General features: G+C 39.7%; 2 protein-coding genes across 4 annotated transcripts in view; one reads left to right on the top strand and one right to left on the bottom strand.

The window, feature by feature from the left end:
• PLA2G12B (phospholipase A2 group XIIB) overlaps positions 1 to 1,287 on the top strand; it is a 30,700-nt gene extending 29,413 nt beyond the window's left edge. For 2 of the 3 annotated variants that reach the window (XM_043596607.1, XM_043596605.1), the window contains exon 4: positions 868 to 1,287. In XM_043596607.1, the coding sequence (XP_043452542.1) occupies positions 868 to 989 (122 nt within the window). In that variant the 3' untranslated portion in view covers positions 990 to 1,287. The remainder of the gene's footprint in view (positions 1 to 867) is intronic. The other variant, XM_043596606.1, reaches the window with a different exon arrangement.
• Positions 1,288 to 1,960: 673 nt separating this feature from the next.
• The window catches only part of OIT3 (oncoprotein induced transcript 3), a 28,538-nt gene continuing 4,071 nt past the window's right edge, over positions 1,961 to 26,427 (bottom strand). The window contains exons 2-9 of the mRNA XM_043596604.1: positions 24,965 to 25,339; positions 23,642 to 23,749; positions 17,784 to 17,906; positions 13,660 to 13,782; positions 11,781 to 11,941; positions 9,490 to 9,905; positions 4,950 to 5,049; positions 1,961 to 3,296 (exon numbers count right to left, since the gene is read on the bottom strand). Coding sequence (XP_043452539.1) covers positions 3,123 to 3,296; positions 4,950 to 5,049; positions 9,490 to 9,905; positions 11,781 to 11,941; positions 13,660 to 13,782; positions 17,784 to 17,906; positions 23,642 to 23,749; positions 24,965 to 25,339 — 1,580 coding nt within the window. The 3' untranslated portion in view covers positions 1,961 to 3,122. The remainder of the gene's footprint in view (positions 3,297 to 4,949; positions 5,050 to 9,489; positions 9,906 to 11,780; positions 11,942 to 13,659; positions 13,783 to 17,783; positions 17,907 to 23,641; positions 23,750 to 24,964; positions 25,340 to 26,427) is intronic.

Below are 26,427 nucleotides of genomic sequence, written 5' to 3'. Positions count from 1 at the left end.
CAAAAATCAATTTCATTTCTATACACTAATAATGAATTATCAGAAAGATGATTTAAGAAAAAATATCATTTACAATTGCATCATCAAGAATAAAATACCCAGGAATTAATTTGACCAAGGAGGTGAAAGCCTTGTGCATTGAAAATGGTCATACTACCCAAAACAATCTACAGATTCAATACAATTCTTATCAAAATTCTAATGGAAGGTGTTCTGAGATGCCTTTCATAATAACCTTTACCCCAAAGGGATAGACTTTTTTTGTGTGGGTTCCCATACCACCATGATATTACTTCCATCACAGTGTAGTGTAACCATTAGTTTACCTGTCCATCCTGTCGACCTCTTTGTCCAAACTGTGAGTACTTTAGTTGGGATCTCTTTGGTCTTTGCATCCCTGATGCCTAACAGAATGGCTGACCAACACATATGTTTTTCTTAATGAGTGAATTGTTATTCATCCCACACTTAAACAGAGAAAGCTACAGAAAACATAGTACAGTTATCTGAGGGAGTATTCTGCAAAAATGGTAGATTTTCCATGGAGTGTGCATAGTGATATAGGAGATTCTGATTGCTAAATGTGATTTTGACCTAGAGGCCCATAAAAGAAGGGCACCTCAAAGTATATTCTGCTTAATTAGATTGGATGGAAGCTTATTAAGTTTCTCTTAAGTGTATGTTCTTTTTAATTATGTATTTGGATCACTGCTTTTATTTTCCTCTGGGTATCATGTCATGCTTGGAATTGCATTCGTTTTTAAAATTACTCAAACTACTTGGGATAGTCTTGTACATTAACCTTTTATTTCTCTTCATTTTTTTCTTTTCTTTTTTTTTTTTTTTTTCCTCTTCATCCTTTTCAAGTAGCCTGTGATTCTCTGGCTGATACTGTGTTCAATACCGTATGGACCTTGGGCTGCCGACCTTTCATGAATAGCCAAAGGGCAGCCTGCATCTGTGCAGAAGAGGAGAAAGAAGAGTTATGAGAAAGAGGTGATCCCTTCCTGGTTTTGAGTGATGCCACAGCTGTCAGTCTCAGAGATGGTAGTGTGGCAGATGTGTCTCATCCTTGCTTCCAAATGTTTGGATAACACAAAGCAAGAGAAAGGAAATGTTGTTCTACAGCTGAAACGTGAGTCCCATCCTTTGGGAGAACTGGAAAAAAGACATGGAGTGATTTGAAGACTACTCTTTATTTTACCAATGGTCTCCCCAACCAAGAAACATTTGCCTGGCAGTTCAGTTCTTAGTTTAAAGACTAAAATAAAGACTAAAATATTGGGATTCTCGGACTTGGTAATTATATTCATAAGTGAAATTTTGCAGCATCCAACCATTTGGGAGGCAAGGACTTTCCTCTGATTCATGTTTCAGTTGCCAGTAAGCATCTCACATTTAATAAAGTGTTCTTTTTAGGAAATATGAAAAGAGATGAATGAATTCCATTATCACCAATGTGCTTCCATTTCACTTAGAAGAGAACAGAACCCAACCTGGTAAGTTCCACCAATGATAACAATCATTCCCACTGGTGCTGGAGAGATAAGAACAAGTGGGAAAGGTCAGAGACTTACTTGGTGAAGACCAATGGAGGTGGAGGTCAGATGGAGTTAGGTCTCTGAGGTTCCATTTTTTTCCTTCAGTGAATTATTCCTGTTGATATTCCCAGTTACTAAGTGGTGTTAGTGTCATGGTAGGATCTGAGAAGCATTTCGTAAAAATTGCCACTGAAGATAGCTAGAAGTCCCTGAAATCTGAGGACACACAAATGGTCAGTTGCTAAACTCTGGTTCTCAATACTGAGTGCAGATTAGAATTACCAAAGGAGTATTAAAAAGCAGAAACCCTCTGAGGGTATCTACCTATAGGTGTTTTATGAGTGCTCCCCACCTGATCTTGATGCACTGGGAGGACTGAGGTCCACTAAGATCAGGGATCAGCAAATGAAACTCATGGGCCAAATCAGGTCTAACACTGCTTCTGTGGCGTTTTATTGGAACACAACCATATTCTCATTTGTTTATGGTCACTCCTGTGCTACAACCTCAGAGTTGAACAGCTGTGACAGACTGTATAGCCAGAAAGCCTAAAATGTTTACCATTTGGCTCTTGACAAAAAAAGCTGGCCAATTCTTGATCTAGGTCATTCTGTCCTTTCACTTCCATTTGTCAATTTTACTGGTTGCATTAAGAATTGTTGATTATAGCCATTTCAAAAAAGAAAAAGAAGAAAAACTGTTTCCTGATCTTATGTAAAGCCATAAAAATAATTGGCATATTAAGAAACTGGATTTCATTGCATATAAAATTTATCTCTGTGATTTATAATATTTACTTCAATAAACTGTATTAAGCACCTACCTACAAAATAGAGCATGGTATAATTTATACCTTTTTCTTGTTGCCGTATCAGTCTGAGGGCTTAGAATGCCAAATAACAGGACATATGGTACCAAATTTTAATTTTGTCTACAGTTCAGTCATTGAACCACTTAAATGCATGTCAATACATTTATTAATATTTATTAATTGAAAACATTTCACGTAATATAAAAATATCAAAAGAAAACACTGTGCAAGAGGAAAATCAAATAATATTTTTTAGTACACACTTCTACTGATAAACTTCTGAATCTCCTATAACTACTCTGCGTTTGAGTTGAAATTTCAGGGAATGATTATTATTTACATATTTAAGGAGTTGCTGGGTATTTAGGTCCTAATTTCAAGCAACCATTTAATTTGTTTTAAGTTTATACTTCAGAAGAGCATGCCCGACTTTTGATTTTAGGGGTCCTATTGCATCCTACATGAGCTGTTTTGTTGTAGGAAGGAAATGTGGGGAGCAGGGTGAGCTGCTTTCTTGCAGGGACAGCATAGCTTTCGACGTTGGGAAGATGAAGCCCATGGGTTGGATCAGTCAGCAGTGAGGTGACCTTTCCTGACCCAGCAGCCGGAGTCAGAATGAGTCAGTTCCGGGAGTCTGTCTAAACCCACAGTATAAGGTTCAAAGAAGCGCCATGTTCTAGGGTGTTGATTGGTGCTCTCAGAGGGCGTACGTAGGGAGAAGTTCCAAAGAGGTGGGTGGCCCAAAGCCAGCACTTGGGTGTTGGGTGGTCCTAGTCCTCCCAGTCGATGCTGATCGGGCCGCCAGTCAGCATCTGGCTCTGCAGACCAGCTGTATCCTCTCCCTCTACTGCCTCACGACGCATTCGCCGGTGGCAGCCCTGAGCACAGCGAGAATGCTCGTCCAGCCTTCCACAGACAAGGACCTGGCAGTGCAGAAACACTTCCTGGAAAGACCACAATTATAATTAACAAAAATAATAACAGCTACCACTTGTGGGGCCCTTTCTAGAAGCTAGACACTATACCAAATGTTTCATATATATTGTCTCGTTTCATCTGAACAACAACTGTTTGAGGTAGATGTTATCATCCCCATTTTACAGATGAGGAAACTGAGACTTAGGTTAGGAAACTTCCCCAGATTCACAACATTGGTCAGGTGGCAAAACACACTGAGTCATGTGGGTGATTTAGAACCCCACACCTATAACTTTTGCTTTTGTACAGGGACAGGAGAGACCTTTGAGAAGGCAACATCTAATAATGTTAACATCTTCATTCTTAGCATCAAAGTCTGGGAAAAACATTGGTGCCCACACACTTCTGTGTAAAATAACAAGTTCTTTGCCCAAGCTTCTTCCTACACGTTACCTCCCAAAGCATGCTGCCTGCTTGAGGAGGGAGATCAGGATTAGCCATCATGATTAGCAGGTGCTCTGGAACAGTGATGTAACTGTTCACTTAAATTCACTTAAATGCAGGGTGGAAAAGAATATTGGTCTCTTAAACTTCTTTTGGTTTAAATGTCTCAACAACTCTACTAAAACAAAAACCAAAAAAAGCCTCTTATAACTTCGGTGTATGTATAATTTTCAAAAACGTAGCATATTCAATATGCATGTAAACTGTTATGATAAAAGTTTTTTCATATCTCCTTTTTCTGTATTTCTCATTTTAATAACTGCTTAGTATTGCATTAACTGATATATGGTAGGCCTGGTTGGGGGCTTTCTCTCATTTCCCATGTAACAATGCTCTGTAAACACATCTAACAAATCGTGTTTTTCTTTTTTTTTTTGCTTGTTTGTTTTTGAGAAACTGTCAGAATTGGAGTTTTTAGAATATGATTTTATGGTTATTGCTACATATTATCAGACAACTTTCCAGAAATTATACTCATTTATACTGTCACTGTATTCTCCCTATAACTTTGCAAGCATTGTGATAAATTTTTATAAATTTAATATGCATAAAATAATGTCTTATAATTGTTCTAATTGGCATCTTAAGTACTATTTTCACTGAACGCTTTGCTATTTGTCTTTTCTGTGAATTTTCTGTCCATATCCTTGGCCAATGACTACCAAGCAGACTTTTTCAACCATATCTGCCCACAATGACTTAAAATTATGATCATATAGTATTTTCTTTGAACAAGCACAGTGATTTTCTTGGGAGGGAGGCAGATAACTGTGATATTAATGAAGGTATTAGGCTTCTAGGTGGCCAATTCTACAGTATTTTTCTTTACTTTATACAATTTTTTTTATGTTTATTTATTTTTGAGAGTCAGAAAGAGAGCACAAGCAGGGGAGGGGCAGAGAGAGAGAGGGAGACAGAGAGTCTGAAGCAGGCTCCAGGCTCCAAGCTGTCAGCACAGAGCCTGACACGGGGCTCAAGCTCATGAACTGTGAGATCATGACCTGAGCCAAAATTGGACACTCAACCGACTGAGCCACCCAGGCACCCCTACAGTATTTTTCAGAGGGGAATGCAGATCCTAACTTTGATCTCATAGAGAAGGTCAACGAATTGGGACACCAATTCAGGTCTGGGGGGGGGGGGTGTAGGTTACAAGGTAAAGGTGTTCAGCTCACCTTGTGGTCTTTGCCCACAAACTTGAAGACAGGAACCTGAAAGTGCTTTGCTAAGTGGTCTCGTGATGTGTACTGCTTCACTGAGTCATCTGAAACACAGCTGAAAGCAAGACAGGAGAGCACGTAAGACTTGATTGTTTCTACAGAGGTGGAAAAACAATCCAGTCCAATGTGTTTGGTCCAAAGAGTGGCTGACTGGGCGGAGGAGGCTGGGCTGAACTCAAGCTTGTTGAGAATGAAGGAAAAATGAAATTCCCTCCCTAGAAAGGCATCTTCAGATACAACCCTGTTCATTAATCATCTCTCATTCTCTGTACCCACAAACTGGGCACAAGGACCTCTTGACATATCAATGTACTGAAGTGCCAGCAACAGCACCCACATTTATTCCAACGATATCTCTGGAAATGAAGGTATCTTTGTAAGGCTGTATTTTTATTTGTAATACATGGTAGGGACTCTGCGGTTACATACTCGATAATTGGCTTAAAAAGGCTATTCTTTTAACTAGACTTCATAAATATTTATTGGACACTTTATATACACTAACAAGGGGGGTTCAGAGATGAGCAAACCCCAACTTGTATTTCAAAGAGCTGCATAAAGACCTAAGTTCCAGAGAGAATAACTCGTTCTCCTGAGGAAAGTTCATTCACCTCCAAACTGTTGTAATTCCTCTTTTCCCAAATTTAACGCTAAGTTTTGGTTTTGTAGGGTTTTTGGGTTTGAATCTCAGGTCTACTACTTGAAGTGAAACTCGTAGGGTACGTCAGGGTTAGCTGAGGAAAAGATGTGTTATTGATTCTCAATTTTGAGACCACGGTTTAGTATTTGATGAGCATTTTCTTCCTACAGGCCAGGGATTACCCCTGTATCATCTTTCCCATTCTGAATTTTAAAGGAACTTTATTTTCCCTGAATGTATTTTCCCTTTTATGGATACCTAATAGTTCTTGCCTGCCAAGGCCAGGAAAAAAAAAGTGGGGATCAGAAGTAAAAGTCTATGAAATTGGATACTTGCTCCACATGCTTAAAGACCACTTTCTAGTTCATTGCTAAGTTTCAGTGCCATTGAAAAATCCCATAAAATTGTTTAAAAATAAGGCATTGTGACTTATATTACCACTAGTACCATATTCCCCTGAACTGAAGAAGATCTAAATATATAATGCAGTTTCTGTTATTTCTTGTATTTATGTACTCATTTTCATTTTCCTGAGGTAAAGTTAATTTATGCCATCTTTTGATTACGTTCTATAACAAATACCTACTGCATATCTAATCTAATGCAACATACTCTGCTGGGAACTGCAGAGGATATAAAGATGAAAAATATGGTCTGTGATGTCAAGGAGTTTACAGTCTGTATCTATGATAAAAAAGAGTAAAGCGATATTAAAATGGCACTTTTCATCTAAGTGCCTCACCATTTTCAATTTATTTTTACCTAAAAATACTATTGTTGTTGTTTTTTCAAGCGAGAATGAGGCAAAAAGAGTTGTTACAGGGTAATATATTACAGAAGAGAACCCAGAACAAATTCTGGCTCTTGACTTGGGGTTTGCCATGATTACACAATGCTGGTTCATCAGCTCTAAGTTGGTGTGTTGAAAGAAAGTAACAATGGTATATAGGATAATACAAAATCATTGATTACCCAAATGTTGTCCAGTATTTTTTTTTGGAATTCAATATGTTTCTTTTTCTGGAGAATAACTTTATAATTCTACTTGCGTGGGCTTGTATTAAATTACTTTGCATTCTCAGAGCACAGGCAGATTGAAACTGGAGGGAGGTAAACGAGATGGGCCAAATACCAGGAGAAACCATCCCGATTTAAATTTAAGCTGAGGACGATGAATAATCAAACAGTTTATAAATGTAATCACACTGCATTATGTTTACTTTAGGGCTCTGGACTAGCTTCAGATTATTGTTATGCTAAATGCTCACGCAATAATTCATTTGACCAATATTTAATGACCCTATAGGCTAGGCATTGAGGAGGAAAGAGAAGGAAAGAATATTTCTAGTTCAGGTTGGAAGGAATCAGGGAAGGCTTCATGGAGGAAAGAAATCCTGTCGAATCTTGAAGGACCAGTAAGATTCAGGCAGCAAGAAAAGGGGAAGAAGATTTCAGGCAGAGGAAACAACAGGTGCAGTCAGAAGGGTGTAAGGGACAATGGAATGTGGGAATTGCCTGTAGTTCCCTTTGCCAGGAGCAGAAACTGGAGAAGGCAGAGGTCAGAGGGTGAGGCACAATAAGCCAGGCTCAGAGTTGGATTTTATCTTGAGGAATTGTCTCATATACACCATTACAGTACTATCCATTATTGTGCCAGAGATGGGACTATTTGCCTGGTTACTAAATAGATCTCTACAGCTGTGTTTTTGAGTTCTTGTCTCTGGCTTTTAAGCATTTTAATTTCTCCTGTAGCATTTTCAGGAGGGGGGCTATTTTGTACATGCTAAGGGCTGGAAAATTAAATAGCACAGCTTCTTAGAACTGTCTAAAATAAAAAGTATATAGTCCTTAACTATCTGAATAACAAATACATAAACAAACTTTGCAAGCTTCATTGAGATTGTAGATTATATCTTTTTCTAGTAAGTGGGTTATTATACATTTATTTTTGTAAAAAGTAAGTACAGGGGAAGGAGAACACTCTTGGAATGAGAGAAAAGTTCCCTATCTTGATTATAGTGATGGCTTCATGAATGTATACATCAGAACTTACCCAACTGTACACTTTCAATGTGTATGCTCACTGTATGAGAATGGTACTCCAGTAATGCTGTTAGAAAAAAAAAAGGAACCAAAATCTCCTCTCCCCCTAAAAGAAAATCCATTCCTTAATCTATTAACTTTAGGATGTGAGTGAAAAAAATAAATAAAAAGTGATACTTCTAATTTTCACTTTAAAGCTTTGTGAAGATAACTTTAAGATGGCAAGAAATCCCAAGAACTACAGACTCCTATGAGACCTATTACTGGCCACCCAAAACAGCTCAGAATGATAAATTTTCCATTTTCTGAACACAAGAAAACGAGGCTACAGAAAGCTGAGGCTAGAAGTACTCCTGCTGGTAAACAGTGAAATTTACTAACCAAAGGAAATCAAGAGCCATCAAAGGTTTTCAACATGGATCTGACCATATATATATATATATATATTTTTTTTTTTTTTTTGTTTGTTTGTTTCAAAAATTTAAAGTTTGTCTTCCTTTTGACTAGATATCTAGGGACTCTTGAAGCTGAGATTTGAGAGTTGGGACTTAGAGGGCTGTTGGGAGGCTGTTTTAGCTGTCCAGGTGAAAGATAACAAGGGCTGGAATTAAGACAGTAAGAGAACAGAGAGAACAGCATGGGGGTACTGCTATTTTCTACAAAAGGCTCTTGGTTGATCCCAATGTGCTTCAAGAGTTGAAAAATCACTGTGCGAGAGATTGACAACAGCAGGTGGAGGTTGCCTGTGATGAGAGATCTGGTAGATAAAAGCTAAGTAGATATTTCAGAGTCCAACAGGCCAATTAGCAAAGGGCATGGCCCATGTGGTGCTCTTGCTAGACCATTTCCCTTTCATTGAGCTGCAGTCCCTGCCCCTACCTGAGATATGTCCCACCTGACACTGAGAACAAGAAACTGATAAGATTCTGCCATGAGTTTGGGGTATGAGTGTAATTTTCCTGGGAATGTAAGCAATGGATGGGATAACCGCCAGACTTCCAATGATCCCATGAGACACACATAGTTCTCAATCCAAGGATTCTTAGGAGATAAAGGAAATCTCCTTTGTATAAAACAAGCACAGAAAAACCAAATTTCACTTGATCTTTCTTCTCCTGAAACCTTCCAAGTATTTCTTTTCTCTCCTTCGCTACCCAAGCTGCTTCTTCTTCTTCTTCTTCTTCTTTTTTAAGTTTATTTATTTATTTTGAGAGAGAGAGAGAGAGAGAGAGAGAGAGAGAGAACGCACACACAAGCAGGCTCTGTGCTGTCAACACAGAGCTCGATGCAGGGCTTGAATTCACAAATCATGAGATCATGATCTGAGCCAAAACCAAGAGTCGCCCCTCGCTACCAAGCTTCTTAAAAGAGAAGTCTACAAGGGGTGCCTGTAGTCTACAGGGATGATTCTTGCTCCTTTATCTCTAGTCCTGACCTTGTTCCAAGGTCTGATATACATTTCCAACTGCCCACTGAACTTCTCTTCCCATATATCCTACAAGCATTTACAATTCAATAACATTACTTGGAATTATCATATTCAATATTTCACCTCAAACCTGCTTTTCTACTTATAGCCTTCTGTCTTGGTTAATGGCATCTAGTCAGTCACCTGAGCTAGACCCCTTGGAGTCATTTTTGACTCTCTGCTCCCTCACCAGTTTTTACCTCCAATATGTCAATGAGTGGCTTCTGAACCAATTAAGAACTCATAAGAGTGCCATGTTGTTTTAGGAAATGACCGAGTAGGCTTGTGCACTTAGAAGGTGGATGTGAACTGGGGGTAGTAAATCGTGTAAGCAGCATAATTACCCATCCTGGATGAGGTAGTACTTCAGGATCTCGTCGATCTTGGAGGTGGGGGTGGCAAAGCAGCTCTCCACTAGGCTTTCTAAGCCATTCACGTGCACGACAGGCTCAATGCCAAAGTAGAGGGAGTCTCGAAGTTTGAGGGTGGGCAAAGCTTCCCGGTAAGGCTCTTCAAACTCATTGTCCTTGAAGATCTCCAGAGTGAATGGGAAGATTCCATGACTGCGGCCCATGATTTCCAGTGGGGTATTTCGAAGGTTAGGAACGTAGCCTTCCGAAATGGTGTATAGGCGTGGAAACTCGCAGGTCACTGGGATCAGCAGTTTGCTGGTTCGAATGATGATGTCCCCGCTGCTCCCTGGGGTCTGCTTGGGTAGACCTGTCACAAGGTTGCTTGCCACGATCTTGTCATTTACCACCTGAGCCAGGCCAGGGCCAGGAGAAGAAAAGATTTTATGTTTATTTCTAAGGAGTTCCCCATCCCCACCTCCCAAACCCTGCCCCACTCCTGACTGTAACATTCTCTCAACTTCTATTTACATCAAAACACATAAAAGATTTGGTTGCTGAAGACTGGAACTGTTTTTTTTTTTTTAATCACTTCTTTTTAGCAAGATGTTCTGACTGTTAAGAATTTTATATACTACTTCATGGTCAACCCACGCATTCCTTTGGAGTATTACTCATAAAACCTGAACTATGCAGAATCAGCAAATTCAAAGCTCTGGTATTTTAGGAAGGAATGGCTTCTATTTTTTTTTTTTTTTTCTGGACTCCTAGACCTGCTGATCAGGCTGCGGCCTGACCTTGTGCTGAACTCATCCACAGGCAGAACTTCAGCTATCACATTTATGCAGATGACTTTCAGTTCTTTGTCTCCAGCCTTGTCTGCTCTCCCGGGTGCCAGCAAATCCAACACACCACGGGGGCCTTTCTACTTAATCATCTACAGATACAATAAACACAATTTGCCTAAAGTGGAACCACCTTCTCCTGAGATACCACCCCCATGTCTCAATCTAAGTTCAATTAGCTCTCTGATTTCCCTTAGTCGAATTCAGCAAATAAATATTTATTTAATCAGATGGTCATGAGAATCTCTGCCCTGATCTCCTGGATCCAGGTCCCCTTTTCTCTATCCATTTCTCATGCTTCTGATCTCATCACAACAGTGCCTGCAACCCCCCTCTATGGTATAGAGCCCAAACGTCTCACCCTCGCACACAAGGCAGATCTTTGGAAGCAGTCTCGCACCCCCACCCCCACCCTACCCCGTCTACTTTTCTAGTTTCCTTTTCCAATATGAATTCCTTGCCAGTCAGTCTGAACTGCCCATTCACTCAGCATAAGCCTTAAATATTCCCATATCTGACACCTGCTCACTTGTTTCTCATCTGAAATGCCCTCTCCTCTCTGTATAAGCCACATGCGTGCTTCTACTCCAGTTCAAGTCCCATTTGTCTTGACATCCCCAATGTTTGTCCCTTTCTAGACTGCTATAGCACCTGTCATCTGTATCACTGTTTCTTTCTTTTTTAATTTATTTTTGAGAGAGAAAGAGAGGGAGAGAGCATGCATGAGTGGGGGAGGGGCAGAGAGAGAGGGAGAGAGAGAATCCCAAACAGGCTCTTCACTGTCAGCACAGAGCCCGACGTGGGGCTCCATCCCAGAAACCATGACATCATGATCCGAGCCGAAATCCAGAGTTGGACACTTAACCGACTGAGCCTCCCAGGCGCCCCTCACTGTTTCTTATTTATATTGTGTGTGTGTGTGTGTGTGTGTGTGATCTCAATACTACTGTGTATGTTCTCAAAAGTTAGGAATCTTATTTCATATATCCCTGAGACTCCAATGCAGATTCTTGGACAAAAATACAAACTTTGAACCTCTGTCTAGTTTACTACTCGAACTCATTTGTTACCTCATAAGTGAACTTTCATCTGTGTCATTTGCTTTCTTCAAGTAAAATAATTGGTCAGAGGAGATGTGACCAGTCTCCCAGTGCTGGTGCTGAGGCACTTGGGAAAATGTCTGTACACATTGGAGAGACAGGACCATTTAAGAACAGAAAGAGAAGAACTCTTCTTACCTCTCTGTGCTCACAGTGCCAGGACCACGGCAGATGCTCAATAATATATGTGTTAAATAAACGGCATATGATTCTTTGAGCTCCATTATTTAATGTGGAACTATTTCATCTATAACACAAGCCACGCTGCATACCTCTGTCAACTACCTCCCAAATAACTGGCTTTTGGTTATTCCCCAAGCGTCCTCGAGGAAGAACCTACATTGACCACTGTGCCACACGTCTTGAGGGAGAAGAGGATGTTGACGTGGGTGCCGTTGGACACTCCTCGGCAGGAGGTGTTGGTCAGGAAGAGCTCCAGACCGCCAACCAGGTCCCTGGGGATGCTCACTTCAATGGTATTTGACCTGCACAACACGGGGACTGCGGCAGAAAGGGGGGTACTGTTAGAACTGGGAAATTTGAATTGGGAGAAGGGTAAGGACGGTGTCTAGGGGAAATAATTTTAACCTCACACAATTTGAGCTTTTTGTTTTCTCCTTAAGAAAATCTATGAGGCTCAAAACAAGTTGGTGAATAAAACCAGGACTCCTAACTCCCAGGGTTGTGGTCTAATAATGATCCTCAAATAATTGTTCCCCGAATGAGGAAATATTGTGTTTGAGTTTCAATTCAACATTTATTTCAAAGTGTGGATAGCATAGTTCCACGAACTGAAACACCTAAAGGATTAATTTTTAGCACAAACACAATTTATTGGCAATACAGAAAAAGTACTGCTTTGATGTAGGCTTAAATTACATAACAGTACTGCTCTGACTTTACCATTAATTATGTCTCATAAAACAGAGGTAATAAAAACCACGTTAGTGCACTTGGGAAAGAGTTCCAAATTGTCCTTGCATTGTTCAGTAAACCATAAATACTGACTATAAATTCCACTTTAACTTAATACGAAAAAGATTGCTTTTCTTTGGTGTTCCTGTGTTCAGTTTTCCAGACTCTACAAATACCTGAAAAGGAATACTTATGGGTACTGTCAGAAAATACGTGAGGACAACATCAATATGGGAGGATATATCATAACAAAAACACAGTATAAGGAAATCAGAGATAGGTGCTCATTAAATATTTGCTATGTGAATGAGTTAATATTCTGGACATAAATAACTAGATTTCCAGAAAATAGTTCTCAGAGAATTGTTGATGTTCACATTGTAATTGTAGGGAGACGAATCAGCTCCCTAGGGCTCTCAACTTAGTTTCACCACCCAATTATCTGTTGGAAAAGAGAGGAACTGCATCAGTGTCTTAGACTTCAAAATTAACTATTAGTTATACTGCTAATAATAGAAATTAGAGAAAAAAATCAAAAGTAAAAAGCAAAGGAAACCGATGGACCATCAATCCCATTTCTGGGTATTTATCCAAAAGAACTGAAAACAGGATCTCAAAGAGATATTTGCACACTCATGTTCATAGCAGCATTATTTGCAATATCTAAAATGTAGAAGTAACTCAAGTGCCCATCAATGGATGAGCCCCTAAACAAAATGTAGTATATAAATACAGCAGAATATTATTCAGCTTTATGAAGAAAGGAAATCCTGTCATATGCCACATGGATGAACTTTGTGCTAAATGAAATGCTAAGTGAAATAAGTCAATCACAAAAGATACATAGTCACATGAGGTGTCTAAAGTAGTCAAACTTCATAGAAATAGAAAATATAACAGTGGTTGCCAGGGCAGGGGGTGGGGAGGGAGGAATGGGGGGAATTATTGTTTAATGGGTATTGAGTTTTAGTTTTGCAAGATAAAAACATTCTGGAAATCTGTTGCACAGCAATGTGAATATACTTACCACTACCGAACTATACATTTGAAATTGGTTTAGATGGTCAATTTTCTGTTGTATGTTTTTTTTTGTACCAGAATTTTTTAAAAAGCAAAAGAAAATGAGCTTTTTGGTAATGCTGTCTTAGAGAGCTTCTCTTTTGAATGATCCCAGAGTGAAGATGCAGAGATACACACTGTCGAAAGAGCTGGTGCTCTACAAGATGGGAATATTAACACACTTGAGTGAAGAAGGCAGGGAGATTCACGGGGGAGAGCAGAGGTTGAGCGCATCCGTGTACTACCTTGGCATGTGTGGTTATCCTCAGACAGCACCAAGCCCCGGGGACATTCACACTGATAGCCCTTCTCAGACACCAGGCAAAGATGGCTGCAGCCACCATTGTTATTGTGGCATCCTTCAATGTCTGCAATAAAACCAAAAGAAAAGGGAGTGATCTTGCAGGCCTCTTTCCCAAGAATTCTGTTCTTGGGCTGGCACTTGGCATCAGGGAATATATTTGACTCATTGCAGTATCACTGGGGTCTAACCCAGTCACTGAGTCACGTAGGGAAGTCCACACAAAAAATGTTTATTAAACGTTATAGCTAGAAAGAGGAATCTTAGAACATCTAAAGCTCTAACCTCTTAAGCTGGTCATTTTGTAGAATGACCTTCAATCTGGATTTGTCTGTTTTTCTCATGGTTATACGACAGTTTTGGAGAGGAAGACCTAAAAGTCATTTCTTAGTTGCTGTAATCCACTCATTTTGAAATTTTATAGCATATGACTGATATAAAAGGGACTGACAGAATATAAATTCAACTAGACTAGTGAGACGTATCCATTATTGCCAGTTGGTTGGATTGCCAGACCCTCTCCTCAAATCTCTAGGAACAATAGCACTGGGATACGTGCCTTGGGCTGATAGCACACATAAAAATGAGGCCCAGGGGCACCTGGGTGGCTCAGTTGGTTAAGCGTCTGATTTCACCTCAGGTCATGATCTCGCAGTTTGTGAGTTTGAGCCCCACGTTGGGCTCTGTGCTGACAGCTCAGAGCCTGGAGCCTGTTTCAGATTCTGTGTCTCCCAATCTCTCTCTGACCCTCCCCCATTCATGCTCTGTCTCTCTCTGTCTCAAAAGTAAATAAACATTAAAAAAAATTAAAAAACAAAACAAAACAAAACAAAAACGAGGCCTGGATGACACACTCTCACATACTCTTTGTGACATTCCTCTCTTGAGGTATTTTTTTTAAAGTTTCCTTTAAAAAGCTTTGCATTTTGGGGTGCCTGGGTGGCTCCTTCAGTTAAGCGTCCGACTTCGGCTCAGGTCATGATCTCGTGGTTTGTGAGTTTGAGCCCCGCGTCGGGCTCTGTGCTGACGGCTCGGAACCTGGAGCCTGCTTCCGATTCTGTGTCTCCCTCTCTCTCTGCCCCTCCCCTGCTCATGCTCTGTCTCTCTCTGCCTCAAAAATAAATAAAACATGTAAAAAAAAAAAAAGCTTTGCATTTTCTTTCTCTTTCTCCTTCTCCTCCTCTATTTCCTTCTTCCTTTTCCTCCTCCTCCTTCCTCTTCCTTCTCTTCCTCTTCCTCTTCTTCTTTGTCAGTGGGCTTCATGCCCAGCATGGAGCACAACATGGGCTTTAACTCACAACCCTGAGATCAAGACCTGAGCTGAGATCCAGAGTCAGACACTTCACCAACTGAGCCACCCAGGTGCCCTGAAAGTTTTGTATTTTCAAAAAGCATACTCAACCAAATGAACAAGAAAAAAATATTCAATTGAAAACTGAAGAAACTACCACATGACTTCATAGTTAGTTGGGAAAATTAATGACCTTTGTGGGCTCTAGACATTGTGAGGGGTCATCAAATTCTGGCATAAGTTTCACTGGCACACAGTCACGCTCATTCATTTACCAATCGTCTGAGTGCTTTCTCACTACAGGGCAGACTTGAGTAGTTTCAACAGATTCCATACGATCCCCAGAGCCTAAAATACCTACTATTTGGTCTACACAGAAGTTTGCTGCCCCTGTTCTAGGGGTAAGATAAGTAAAGGGAATGCTTTCAAAGCATCTCAGATGCTCAAAGAAAGATAGAAACCGATTTCCAGTTATAGTTATAATTCTCAGTTCAATAACAGTTTAAAAAAATTAGTTCCTTGGAACATTAGTAAATTAACCTGGGATGACCGATTTTTGTGAAACAAACAAAGAATACAAATTTGCAGCGAATTAATCCTTGCAAAACTTAGGAAGTATTAGGCTATTACCTGTTTACAAATCTGGATACTTAAAAAGGATACAAGTACTACTACTGGTTTTTGAAAGAGCTGAAAATGATATAGAACAATGTAGAAGGCAGCATAAAAATATACTAGAAAACGTTAAGTCAACATTAATGGGATTTTTTTTCTAAAAATGATCTTCCTTAAGTCAATTTAATTTCTCTGGGTCTTGATTTCAATATTTATAAAAGGGAAGGGTTGGACTAAATGTTCACTCAGGCTATTTGTAGGTCTAAAACTGCAAAGCACAAAGTAAGTTGAAATTCTATGTTGGCATAAAGGGTTTAAGTCTCTTATGAGGATATTCCAAATGTTTGGATACATCTGGCAGGTGGGATTGTGGGTCATTTTAGTTACCTTTCATTTATTCCTCTGTATTTATTTTCTTCTATGAACATAATTTTCATAATAAACAAAACAATAAAAATTACATAAAATTAAAAAGAGGCTTTTATTTTAAAAAAGAAGATATAATTATTTAATGACTAAAGAAACAAATATGTTTGGACTATCAATAAGACTTAAGGGTTTCAAAGATGCATCTTAATGCTAAAGTATACCTGATATATAAATTTTGTCTTCTCTTAAGATACTTTCAATCATGATTATTAGGTTTTAAAATTATATGAAGATTAACACTAATACTGCCAATAAAATGCTTGCAAATAATTACAAATGTTCCTCATGGAACATTTCATTAATATTTCAATATGCAAAGATTATTACATAAAATAATTAAGATTTAAGGAAGATTCAGGACATTACCCTTACTCAATAAAATTTAAAGTACATTTAGTCTTGTTATAAGTGACAGTAGTTTAATATTCTGGCTAATGGTCCCTCGGTTATTAATGCAAACTTGTTGCATAGAACAAAATGTAGGAACTAGGCATAATTTTTCCTTTCGGGATAATATTTTATTATGTTGAATATTACCAGAATAAAGTGAACTCTTATAAGCAGTGTTGTACCACAAATTCGATTTAGCCTCACGGACAAATCATAGGTCCTCTGTAAATAATAATTAAGCCATTTGATCTCTTCATATAATCTGCAAAGAGGGTTTTTCTTTTTTTTCTTTTGGTCCCTCAACTCCCAATGGTATGAGATTCAGACTCAGTAAAGTGGAAGGGACGACATTTTAGTTGTGATAATTTACAAGGGCAAAGGTGTCTTAGAGAAAGAACATTACCTAAGTTTCATATCATTGTCAGAGTACACAACTGCCATTTCAACTATTTGACATAAATTACAAATTCTTTTTTATTACTTAATCATATAAAATGTACACAGCATTTCTGCTATTAACAATAGATAATTTTAGTTATCTTCCCCAAAGTGTATTAATCTCCAGTAAATGCAAAGCATAGAGGGGGAAAAAAAATGCCTGCATGTGAACCAGGTTCCCAAACTTCAAGATGGTAAGACTCACCTAATGGAACTTGGTAAAAACACAAACCCTAAGGCCCATCTCGCCCCCCTGAACCAAGGTTCCAGGAGAGAGGACTGGCAAGGGCCAGGTTTGAAAGCACCCGGGTGATTCTCCTCAGCAGGAATGTTTGAGAAACCCTGCTATAACCATCTCTATTATCTTCCTACTCCAACTATGCTCCTCTGCAGCAGAGGCGTCATCTAGAAGTTATTTAGAAATGTATTATCTTTGCCTGACCCCAGATCTACTGAATCACCATCTGCATTTTAACAAGGTCCCAGGTGATTTATGGGCACATTAAAGCTTGAGAAATGCATAATACCCTATTTTTTCCCCCAAATTAAATGTGGCCCTTGGGGCACCTGGCTGGCTCAGTTGGTAGAGCCTGTGCCTCTTGACCTTGGGGTTGTAAGTTACAGCCGCACGCTGAGGGTAGAATTTACTTAAAAAGAAAAAAAAAAAAAAGTGGCCCTCTGCCTCTTGCAAAATACAACTGCCTTTATCTTGAAGATGAAATCAAAACCGAATTCTGCCTGCAACATGAAAGTCCCCAATGACGGTGAACCCCTTTTGTCATTTCTTTACATAGCCCAACCTTGACTCTCTCCTAATGCTGGACAATTTCATGAACATCAATCAAAGAGTAAGCCAATGGTTTAGTCTGGGATCTTGATCTGAATCCCTTCTTACCCATTCTCACCTTCACACGTCTTGCCATCACTTCTTAGCACACGACCAACCCCACAGTCACAGCGATATGAATTTTTCAGATTTACACAGATCTCACTGCAGCCACCATTGTTTTGCTCACATTCATTTTCATCTGTAGAAGAGAAACCACCCTGTTTACACACTGTTGAGCAGCTCAATCTTTTCCCAAGCCCCTTAGCAGAGTCTTCTCATCTTTTCAGAACCTGTCGATACACCAATCCTTTGCTGTAATCCTCATAATCACTTCCATTAACCTGATCTCCTAAACCAGGTTATTTACCCATCTGCCCTCTGCTAGAACAGAAGGCACTTAGTTGTTGGCCAATTAATTCCCTTCTAAGAGCAAAACTGGGGAAATGAAGTTTCTTTTGTTACCTGGCCTCACCTATTTGTTTGTATTGGTGAATCTCACTTTTTCCAGTGAGTTCCTGAAGTTTAACTAAATAAATACAGACTTACAAATCAAACTGTGTTTTAAACACATCAAAGGAACTTGCAGTGCAGAAATGAATAGCTGATAAAAATTATGTGTGAGGCCATCTTCTGTTATAATATGAACTGCCCTTGAAGTCTATTTTAAATATTGGAATATTCCTATTCGGTACTTAAGCAATGACTGTTAACCTTTTTAAGAATCTGATAAAGGATAAGTACTCTTGCTATAAAAAAAAAATGCACAGCTGCTTGCTATAAAAAATGGAAATGTCACTTCCCGTACTCTACAAAGAAAGAGAAGCTTGGGAGATACATGTCTCATGGCTTGGAGTTGGGGATAGGGGTTTGGGATTTGAACACCCACAGGGTGACAGATGGCATGGCCTTGGGCTCAGGAGAGGAAGTGAGCTGCAAATGAAATCCTGCTTAAATCCAGGACCCCAGAAAAGGTATCCCCACAATGAAAGGGGGAGTAGAAGAACTTTGCCCTGAGGCCCACGGACACAGTCAGCAAGCTCTCTCTGAGGCCTCGGGGAGAGAAAAGTCCTTCATAAACAACGCAAACCCCAAGTCAGGCTTTGCTACGGTTGAAGTAGGAACTTATAATTCCCATGGAAAATGGGGATCTTGGAGCTGAGAAATTGGTATAAAAGTTGGCCTGGACTGGTGAAACTTCTGTTGTGCATGACAGAAGCATTTGAAAAACTGCTCTGTAGTCAAACTTCCACAAACCAGGCAGTCAGAGGGGAGTTCCACAGAAACACAATCTCAACAGGTGGTGGTTTGCCACAAAACATTACACATGAGGAAATGATCCACGATGAGAATGGCTTGGCAAGACAACAAATGGAAGGCTCTGAACTGGAGATAACAGAATAATCCAGAAAAATCTGTAATGCAATGATCTAAAAAATTACTAAACAGATAAAAGAAAGGATAGTAACCAAGATAAAAGAAGTATGCAAAAAGACAAAGTAGAATTGAAACCAAACAAATGCACAGAACTTGTAGAAATGAAAAATGTAGTGCATAAGATTAGACTCTTCACTGGGGCCACTACTGCCTGGCAAGTGGATGGTTACAAGTGCCAGCTGCTTTCCTGGATGTGGCCATACTCTGTCCCAAGCCTGGACAGCTTACCTCGAGACTGATTTTTTTCTTTTTCTTTTTTCTTTTTTTATGCGAGACAGTAATACCCTTCTGATTTAAACCATTGGTATTTGGGAGTTTACTGTCACTTACGGCCTTAGATGCTCTCTGCCCCAGCAATTCTACTTTTATGAGTATACTCTAGAGAAAATCTCACACATGGAGTAAGGTATCATTTTTATGTTAATTTTAAGAACAAAAACAATGGGGGCGCCTGGGTGGCTCAGTCGGTTAAGCGGCCGACTTCGGCTCAGGCCACGATCTCGCGGTCCGTGAGTTCTAGCCCCATGTCGGGCTCTGTGCTGACAGCTCGGAGCCTGGAGCCTGCTTCAGATTCTGTGTCTCCCTCTCTCTGACCCTCCCCTGTTCATGCTCTGTCTCTCCCTGTCTCAAAAATAAATAAACGTTAAAAAAAATTTTTTTTTAATTAAAAAAAATTTTAAAAAAAGAGCAAAAACAATGCTATACATTGTTATGGGTACATACATAAATAATAAAAGCATAAAAACAGGGACCAGAAGAACACACACTAGTTTCAAAACAGTGATTACTCCCAGAGGGTGAAAAAGGGAAATGAAAAAGGAGATGGAGTGAGATGACTTCATTTGTATCTGTAAAATTTCATTTAAAAAGAAAAAGGGGGCAGCTGGGTGGCTTAGTGGGTTAAGCATCTGACTCTTGATTTTGGCTCTGGTCATCATATCACAGTTCGAAGGTTTCAGCCGGGCATGGGGATCTGCACTGACAGCACGGAGCCTGCTTGGGATTCTCTCTCTCTCTCTCTCTCTCTCTCTCTCTCTTTCTGTCCTTACTCTGCTCTTGTGCACTCTCTCTCTCTCAAAATGAATACACATCAAAAAAAAAAAAGATTTACTTTTTAAAAAATTCTTATTTATTTTTGAGACAGAGAGACAGAGAGAAAGAGAGAAAGAGCATGAGTTGGGTAGGGGCAGAGAGAGAGAGAGAGAGACAGAATCTGAAGCAGCTCCAGGCTCCAAGCTGTCAGCACAGGGCCTGATGCGGGGCTTGAATTCACAAGCTGAGAGATCATGACCTGAGCTGAAGCTGGATGCTTAGCTGACTGAGCCACCCAGGTGCCCCACAAAAGATTTACTTTAAAAAAAAAAAGAAAAATGGAAGAAAAAATGAACTATAGTTAAATCTGGGTACACGAATTATATTATTTTATCATTCTGGCCAATAATCCTGTTGTATTATTTTCTTTTACACTTTTCTTGGACTAAAAAATTAACACAATTTAAAATAATAATTAAAATTATATCATATATATTTTTTAAAATAAAGGAAAACTTACATTAACACAAAACTTTGCCTTTAATTTCAGGGAATTCATGACAGACTTCGAATAGGAACTGAGGTGATTTCCCTACACACTGCTAGGCAAAGATGTCCAACATAAATTGCTAACCAAGAGATGTGTACAATATGCAGCCTTTGGTGTAAAAAAAGGGCAGTAAATAAACATACATATTTACATTTTTTATATCTGCCTGAAGAAATCTTGGGAGCATACATCAGAAAATATTACAAGAGTTTACCTGAGATGGGGTTGGAGAAGGGACAAATGGGACAAATGGAGGACAGAGAGCTAGACATTTCATTGTATACCATTCAAGCTGTTCAATTTGGGACCCATCTAATGATCTTATCTGTTCAAATGTTATATTAAAACAAAAGCTGAGGGGCGCCTGGGTGGCTCAGTCAGCTGGTGCTGACAGCTCAGAGCTGGGAGCCTGCTTCAGATTCTGTGTCTCCCTCTCTCTCTGCCTCTCCCCTGTTTGCACTCTCTCTCTCAAAAATAAACACTAAAAAAAAAAAAAAAAAAGCTGAGTAATGAAACAAAGCCTGCCTTAAAATGAAGCCAAATATTTCCCAAGCACATCGTGTGTGTGTGTGTGTGTGTGTGTGTGTGTGTGTGTGCGCGCGCGCCGGAGAGGGGGTTAGGGAAGGAAGTTAGGGAAGATTACGGGAACAATCGTCTCCTATATTCCAAACCTTTTAGCATTAAATCACACAAAGTCCATCATGCAAGATCCCTAAGAGCTGGCACAGGAGGGCATAAACATACTCCATGGGGTTGTCAGTGGGATTCATTAAGGAGGCTGAAGAACATAAACTTTTCTACAATAAGAATCTTTTTATATTCCTTTCAACTTAATCCCTGTTCCATTTGACCTGTTACTGTTCTTGAAAAGGCAGGTGTGGGCCAGTGTTCCCTTTCTCTCTGGGTGTGTTATAAGTGTTTATTTATTTTTGAGGGAGAGAGACAGAGAGAGAGAAAGAGATCATGAGCAGGGGAGGGGCAGAGAGAGAGGGAGACAGAGAGAATCCTATGCAGGCTCCACACTCTCATTGAAAAGCCAGACGCAGGGCTCGAACCCATGAACCATGAGATCAGGGCCTGAGCTGAAATCAAGAGTCGGTGACTTAACCAACTGAGCCACCTGGTTGTCCCTGGATGTGTTTTAAACCTATTTGAGTCTGAATACCTTAATGGGAAACTAATGTTATGAGTCATAACATTAATGGGAAAAGATATGATCTTCAGTCTTGGGTTTTTTAACTCTATTTTGTTCCAGTTACAGACAAAAACTGAGTGTAAGTAGACAACTCTAGATTTCCTAGAAAATTATCTGACTCCCATTTCTTGCTACTCAGAGAAACCAAAATTATGTTAGTGCAGCTATAGGAGTATGTTCTTAGATAATCCTAGAGCAAAGCCATCTGACAGAAATACAAAGCAAGCCACATAAGTAATTTAACACTTTCTAGCAGTCACATTAAAAAAATTCTAAGAACACATTTCATTTAATCCAACATGTCTAAAATATTTCCTCTAAATATAAAATCAATATTAAAATTATTGAGATATTTAAAATTTTTTTTTAATGAATCTAGTGTGTATTTTATACTTACAGCATATCTCAATTTGGATGCTAAATTTTCTTTTCTTTTCTTTTCTTTTCTTTTCTTTTCTTTTCTTTTCTTTTCTTTTCTTTTCTTTTCTTTTCTTTTCTTTTCTTTTCTTTTCTTTTCTTTTCTTTCTTTTCTTTTTTAGTAGGCTATATGCTAGGCATAAAACTGGAGCTTGATCTCACAACCCTAAGATCAAGACCTGAACTGAGATCCAGAGTCGGATTCTCAGCCGACTGAGCCACTCAGGCTCCCTGGTTGCTAACTTTTCATTGAATTACTTGGTTGGGGAGTGCCTGGGCGGCTCAGGTGGCTAAGTGGCTGACTCTTGATTTCAACTCAGGTCATGTCATGGGATTGTTGTGCGCTCACACCGCTGAGCCTGCTTGGGATTCTCTCTCTCCCTCTCTCAATTTATCTTCCCCTGCTCACTCTCTCTCCCTCTCTCTCTTTCTCTCAAACAAATAAATAAACATTAAAAAAAGAGAAATACTTGGTTGGCATTTAGAGTCATAAAATTTACTGTTGGTTACTCAAGTTGTCCCAAACATTTTCGGTTTTCCAATGACTGAATAAAATATCACTTAAAAAAATTTTTTAACATTTATTTTTGAGAAAGAAAGAGAGAGAGAGAGAGAATGGGGAGGGGCAGAGAGGGAGACAGAGGATCTGGAGCAGGCTCTGTGTTGTGAGTGCAGAGCCTGATGCGGTCTTGAACTCATGAACTGCAAGATCATGACCAGGGCCGAAATCAAGAGTCAGTCGCGTAACCAATGGAGTCACCCAGACATCCCTCAAGTATCAGTTTTTAAATTAAAATTAAGTAAAATTAAAATTTAGTTTTTCAATCACACTAGCCACATTTCTTTTTTTTTATTTTTTATTTTTTTAAACGTTTATTTATTTTTGAGAGACAGAGCATGAGTGGGGGAGAAGCAGGGTGAGAGAGGGACACAGAATCGGAAGCAGGCTCCAGGCTCTGAGCTGTCAGTGCAGAGCTGGATGCGAGGCTCAAACCCACGAACTGTGAGACCATGATCTGAGCCAAAGTCAGATGCGTAACTGAATGAGCCACCCAAGGGCCCCCACACTGGCCACATATCAAGAGCTCCACAGCCACACACGGGTAGGGGCTGCTGTATTGGACAGTGTGAGTCTAGATTGTTCCTCCACATGTATAAATTTGGTTTGAGGCTTTAGTCACAAACTAAAAAGGCAAATACTGTTCTAAGGGTTTAGAGACACAAACAAGAAAAAAGACAGTCAGGAAGTTTTTGATTTGCCTTTTGATGCGAATGGCCTATTTCCACCTCACAATTAGTTTCTTACCGAAGCATGTCTGCCTGTCAGGGCCTAGCACAGTTCCCGGAGAGCACGTGCATTCACTGGTGTCCAAGCAGCTGCCATGGCAGTCCTCATCACAGATGTCATAAAAATCTGTGGAAAGATAAGGTCGACCTTTCATGAGGGGTTAAGGACCAGAGGACACTCATTCATGAGAAGCCTCATGGGTTCAATCATGAGGTAGGAGCTCTTGGCCAACATTGAGAGTTCTCATAGTTCAGGGTTTATGTAACCCAATGGAAAGAGATACTGCCCAGGGACATCTGTCATTTAGATCAATGGTTCCCAACTTCAGATCCACAGGTGATAGTTTCTGCAAATCTAAAACCTCACCAAATACGAGCTGTAGATTAAATAAGTGTTATGCCCTATTCTTCTATGTATTTTATTTTTTATTTAAAAAGACTTTTTAAAAAACATTTATTTATTTTTGAGGCACAGAGAGAGACAGAGCATAAGTGGGGGAGGTGCAGAGAGAGAGGGAGACACAATCCGAAGCAGGCTCCAGGCTCTGAAGTATCAGATAGAGCCCAATGTGGGGCTTGAACCCATGAACTGTAAGATCATGACCTGAGCCAAAGTTGGATGCTTGACTGAGCCACCCAGACACCCCTGTACTCTATTTTTTTTTTTTAAGCGTCTGACTTCGGTTCAGGTCATGATCTCACAGCTTATGAGTTCAAGCCCCACTTCGGGCTCTGTGCTGACAGCTCAGAGCCTGGAGCCTGCTTCGGATTCTCAGTCTCCCTCTCTCTCTCTGCCTCTCCCTTGCTCGTGCTTTGTCTCTCTCTGTCTCAAAAATAAATAAACATTAAAAAATTTTTAAATGCATGCAGATTTTGATGGGATTAATAACACAAACATTTGTTTTAAAATACTACTGATCTCAAGCAGGTTTTTCCCATTACATATCACTTAAAAAAATCAATGGATACTAAGCACAGTACTACCTTATGGATGTCTGATATATATCTTAAAAAAGGGTTCTCCATTCTCAAAAAGGTTAGAAATCCACTATTTAAATAACCCAAGTCAACATTTCATTTTCTAATGTTTTGTTTGAGTGGAACAAAGGCAAAATAAAAAAGAACTGATCAAAGTCATAATTCCTTTCCCTTTCTGTTTCTTCAGGACATCTTCAGAAATCTAAGAACAGATCACAAAAATCACAATCTGAAGTTACCTGTGACTCTAAATCAATGTTATTTAGACTCTGAGATACTACGATAGCTCAATTTCATACAGCATTTTTCTGATGCCATCTCTGGCCCTCATAAGGGAGGAAAAGAGCACAGAGAAGGTACTCACGACCACAGTAGGCATGAAAGCAGACACTGGGCTTGGTCAGACGATATACATAGTAGCCACCCGGACAAGCCTTGACCTCCACCGTGGTGTTCCAGAGGCAGCAGTTCCCACTGAAGCTTGCGCAGGCCTGGCGTTGCACGATGCCATCACCTTCTAGAGGGTGGCTACCATTGAGCCAGACAGGTGCATGGGTTCCACAATGGTTTTCAGGTATGCAGAAGGTGGGCATGGCATCCCCTGCCATGCCTGTGAAGCGATACCACTCCCCATCCACATGGTTGTCACATAGAGGGGGGCCTTGAGACTCATCGAACTGGTGGTCGGTGTTCCTCCATGGCTCATTCAAACTGATGTAAGCAGAGCAGGGATCTAGGGCTGGGGATGAAATAGACACCTCAGAGGCAGGCACCTTGTGGTGTTTCCGATTACAATGGCGAAAGCTTGAGTCCACTTACTTCATCTTACATTTTGGTGGGGGAGGGGCTTAAGAAAGAAATAATCTAAAAGCCCAAACAGTACTGTTTAAGACGCCTCAAGTTGACTTTAAACATATTTTATAATGCCTGTTGCAAAAATTATTTCAAATCTATTTATGGTTTAGTGTAACGTTGGACTCAACTTTTTTCCAGAGTAATCATTTGATAGAAGGATAGTTGTTCAGATCAAGGGAGTTTAGGATTATAGTTTTACCGAACTCTGTTCGAGTCAGACAATATTTTGAGTATTGTGTTCACCTAGAGGCTATATTATATGAAAGTGTGGACAAATCTGGGGTCCAGTGACCAGACTTGGGAGGGAACCTAAAAATTACCAACTGGGGAAGAAGCAGAGAACTATACTTTGGAGAAAAAAAGATTGAAGAGTATGCATCAGTTTTCACAAATGTAGGTATTCTGTTATTAGAGCAAGAGCAGACTATTGCAGGGAGGGATTTTAGTTCAGCTATGGACTAATGGAGAGGCCGTATCTCAGTGTTGTAAGCTTTTCATCTAAGACATTTAAACAAAGTATTTGGATGGTCATTTGTAAGCAAGACTGTGAAGGACATTTTGCACTGCTGGAAAGTTTGACTTGTGAATAAAGGTGCACAGCTCATCCCGCTGAAAAGGAAAATGCCTCTGGCACAAATCCACTGTTTTGAAATACACAGTACACTGACAAGTAATCAGCAAAGATATTCTCAAAGGGAATGTTGGCATTGGCATATATTGAAAACTTATTGAAAATAGGAACTTTTTGTGTATAAACAATGAGCTACGGCATCATCCTACAGCCAAATTTCTCAAGCATGCCTTTGTAGTGCATAAATCACATGGACAAACATCTCATCAAAAATATTTTAATGACCCAAGACACCAATATCCTCTATATTGTCACTGCTTCCCTCAACTTCAAGGAAACATGGAATTAATATAGGCAAATTGTCTTTATGAAGAATCTATAAAACCAAGAAATTCTAGAAA

The sequence above is a fragment of the Prionailurus bengalensis genome, chromosome D2 (assembly GCF_016509475.1).
Source record: "Prionailurus bengalensis isolate Pbe53 chromosome D2, Fcat_Pben_1.1_paternal_pri, whole genome shotgun sequence".
Taxonomy (NCBI): Eukaryota; Metazoa; Chordata; class Mammalia; order Carnivora; family Felidae; genus Prionailurus; species Prionailurus bengalensis.
The sequence above is the reverse complement of the archived record's forward strand: the minus strand, read 5'-3'. Positions and strand labels throughout refer to the sequence as shown.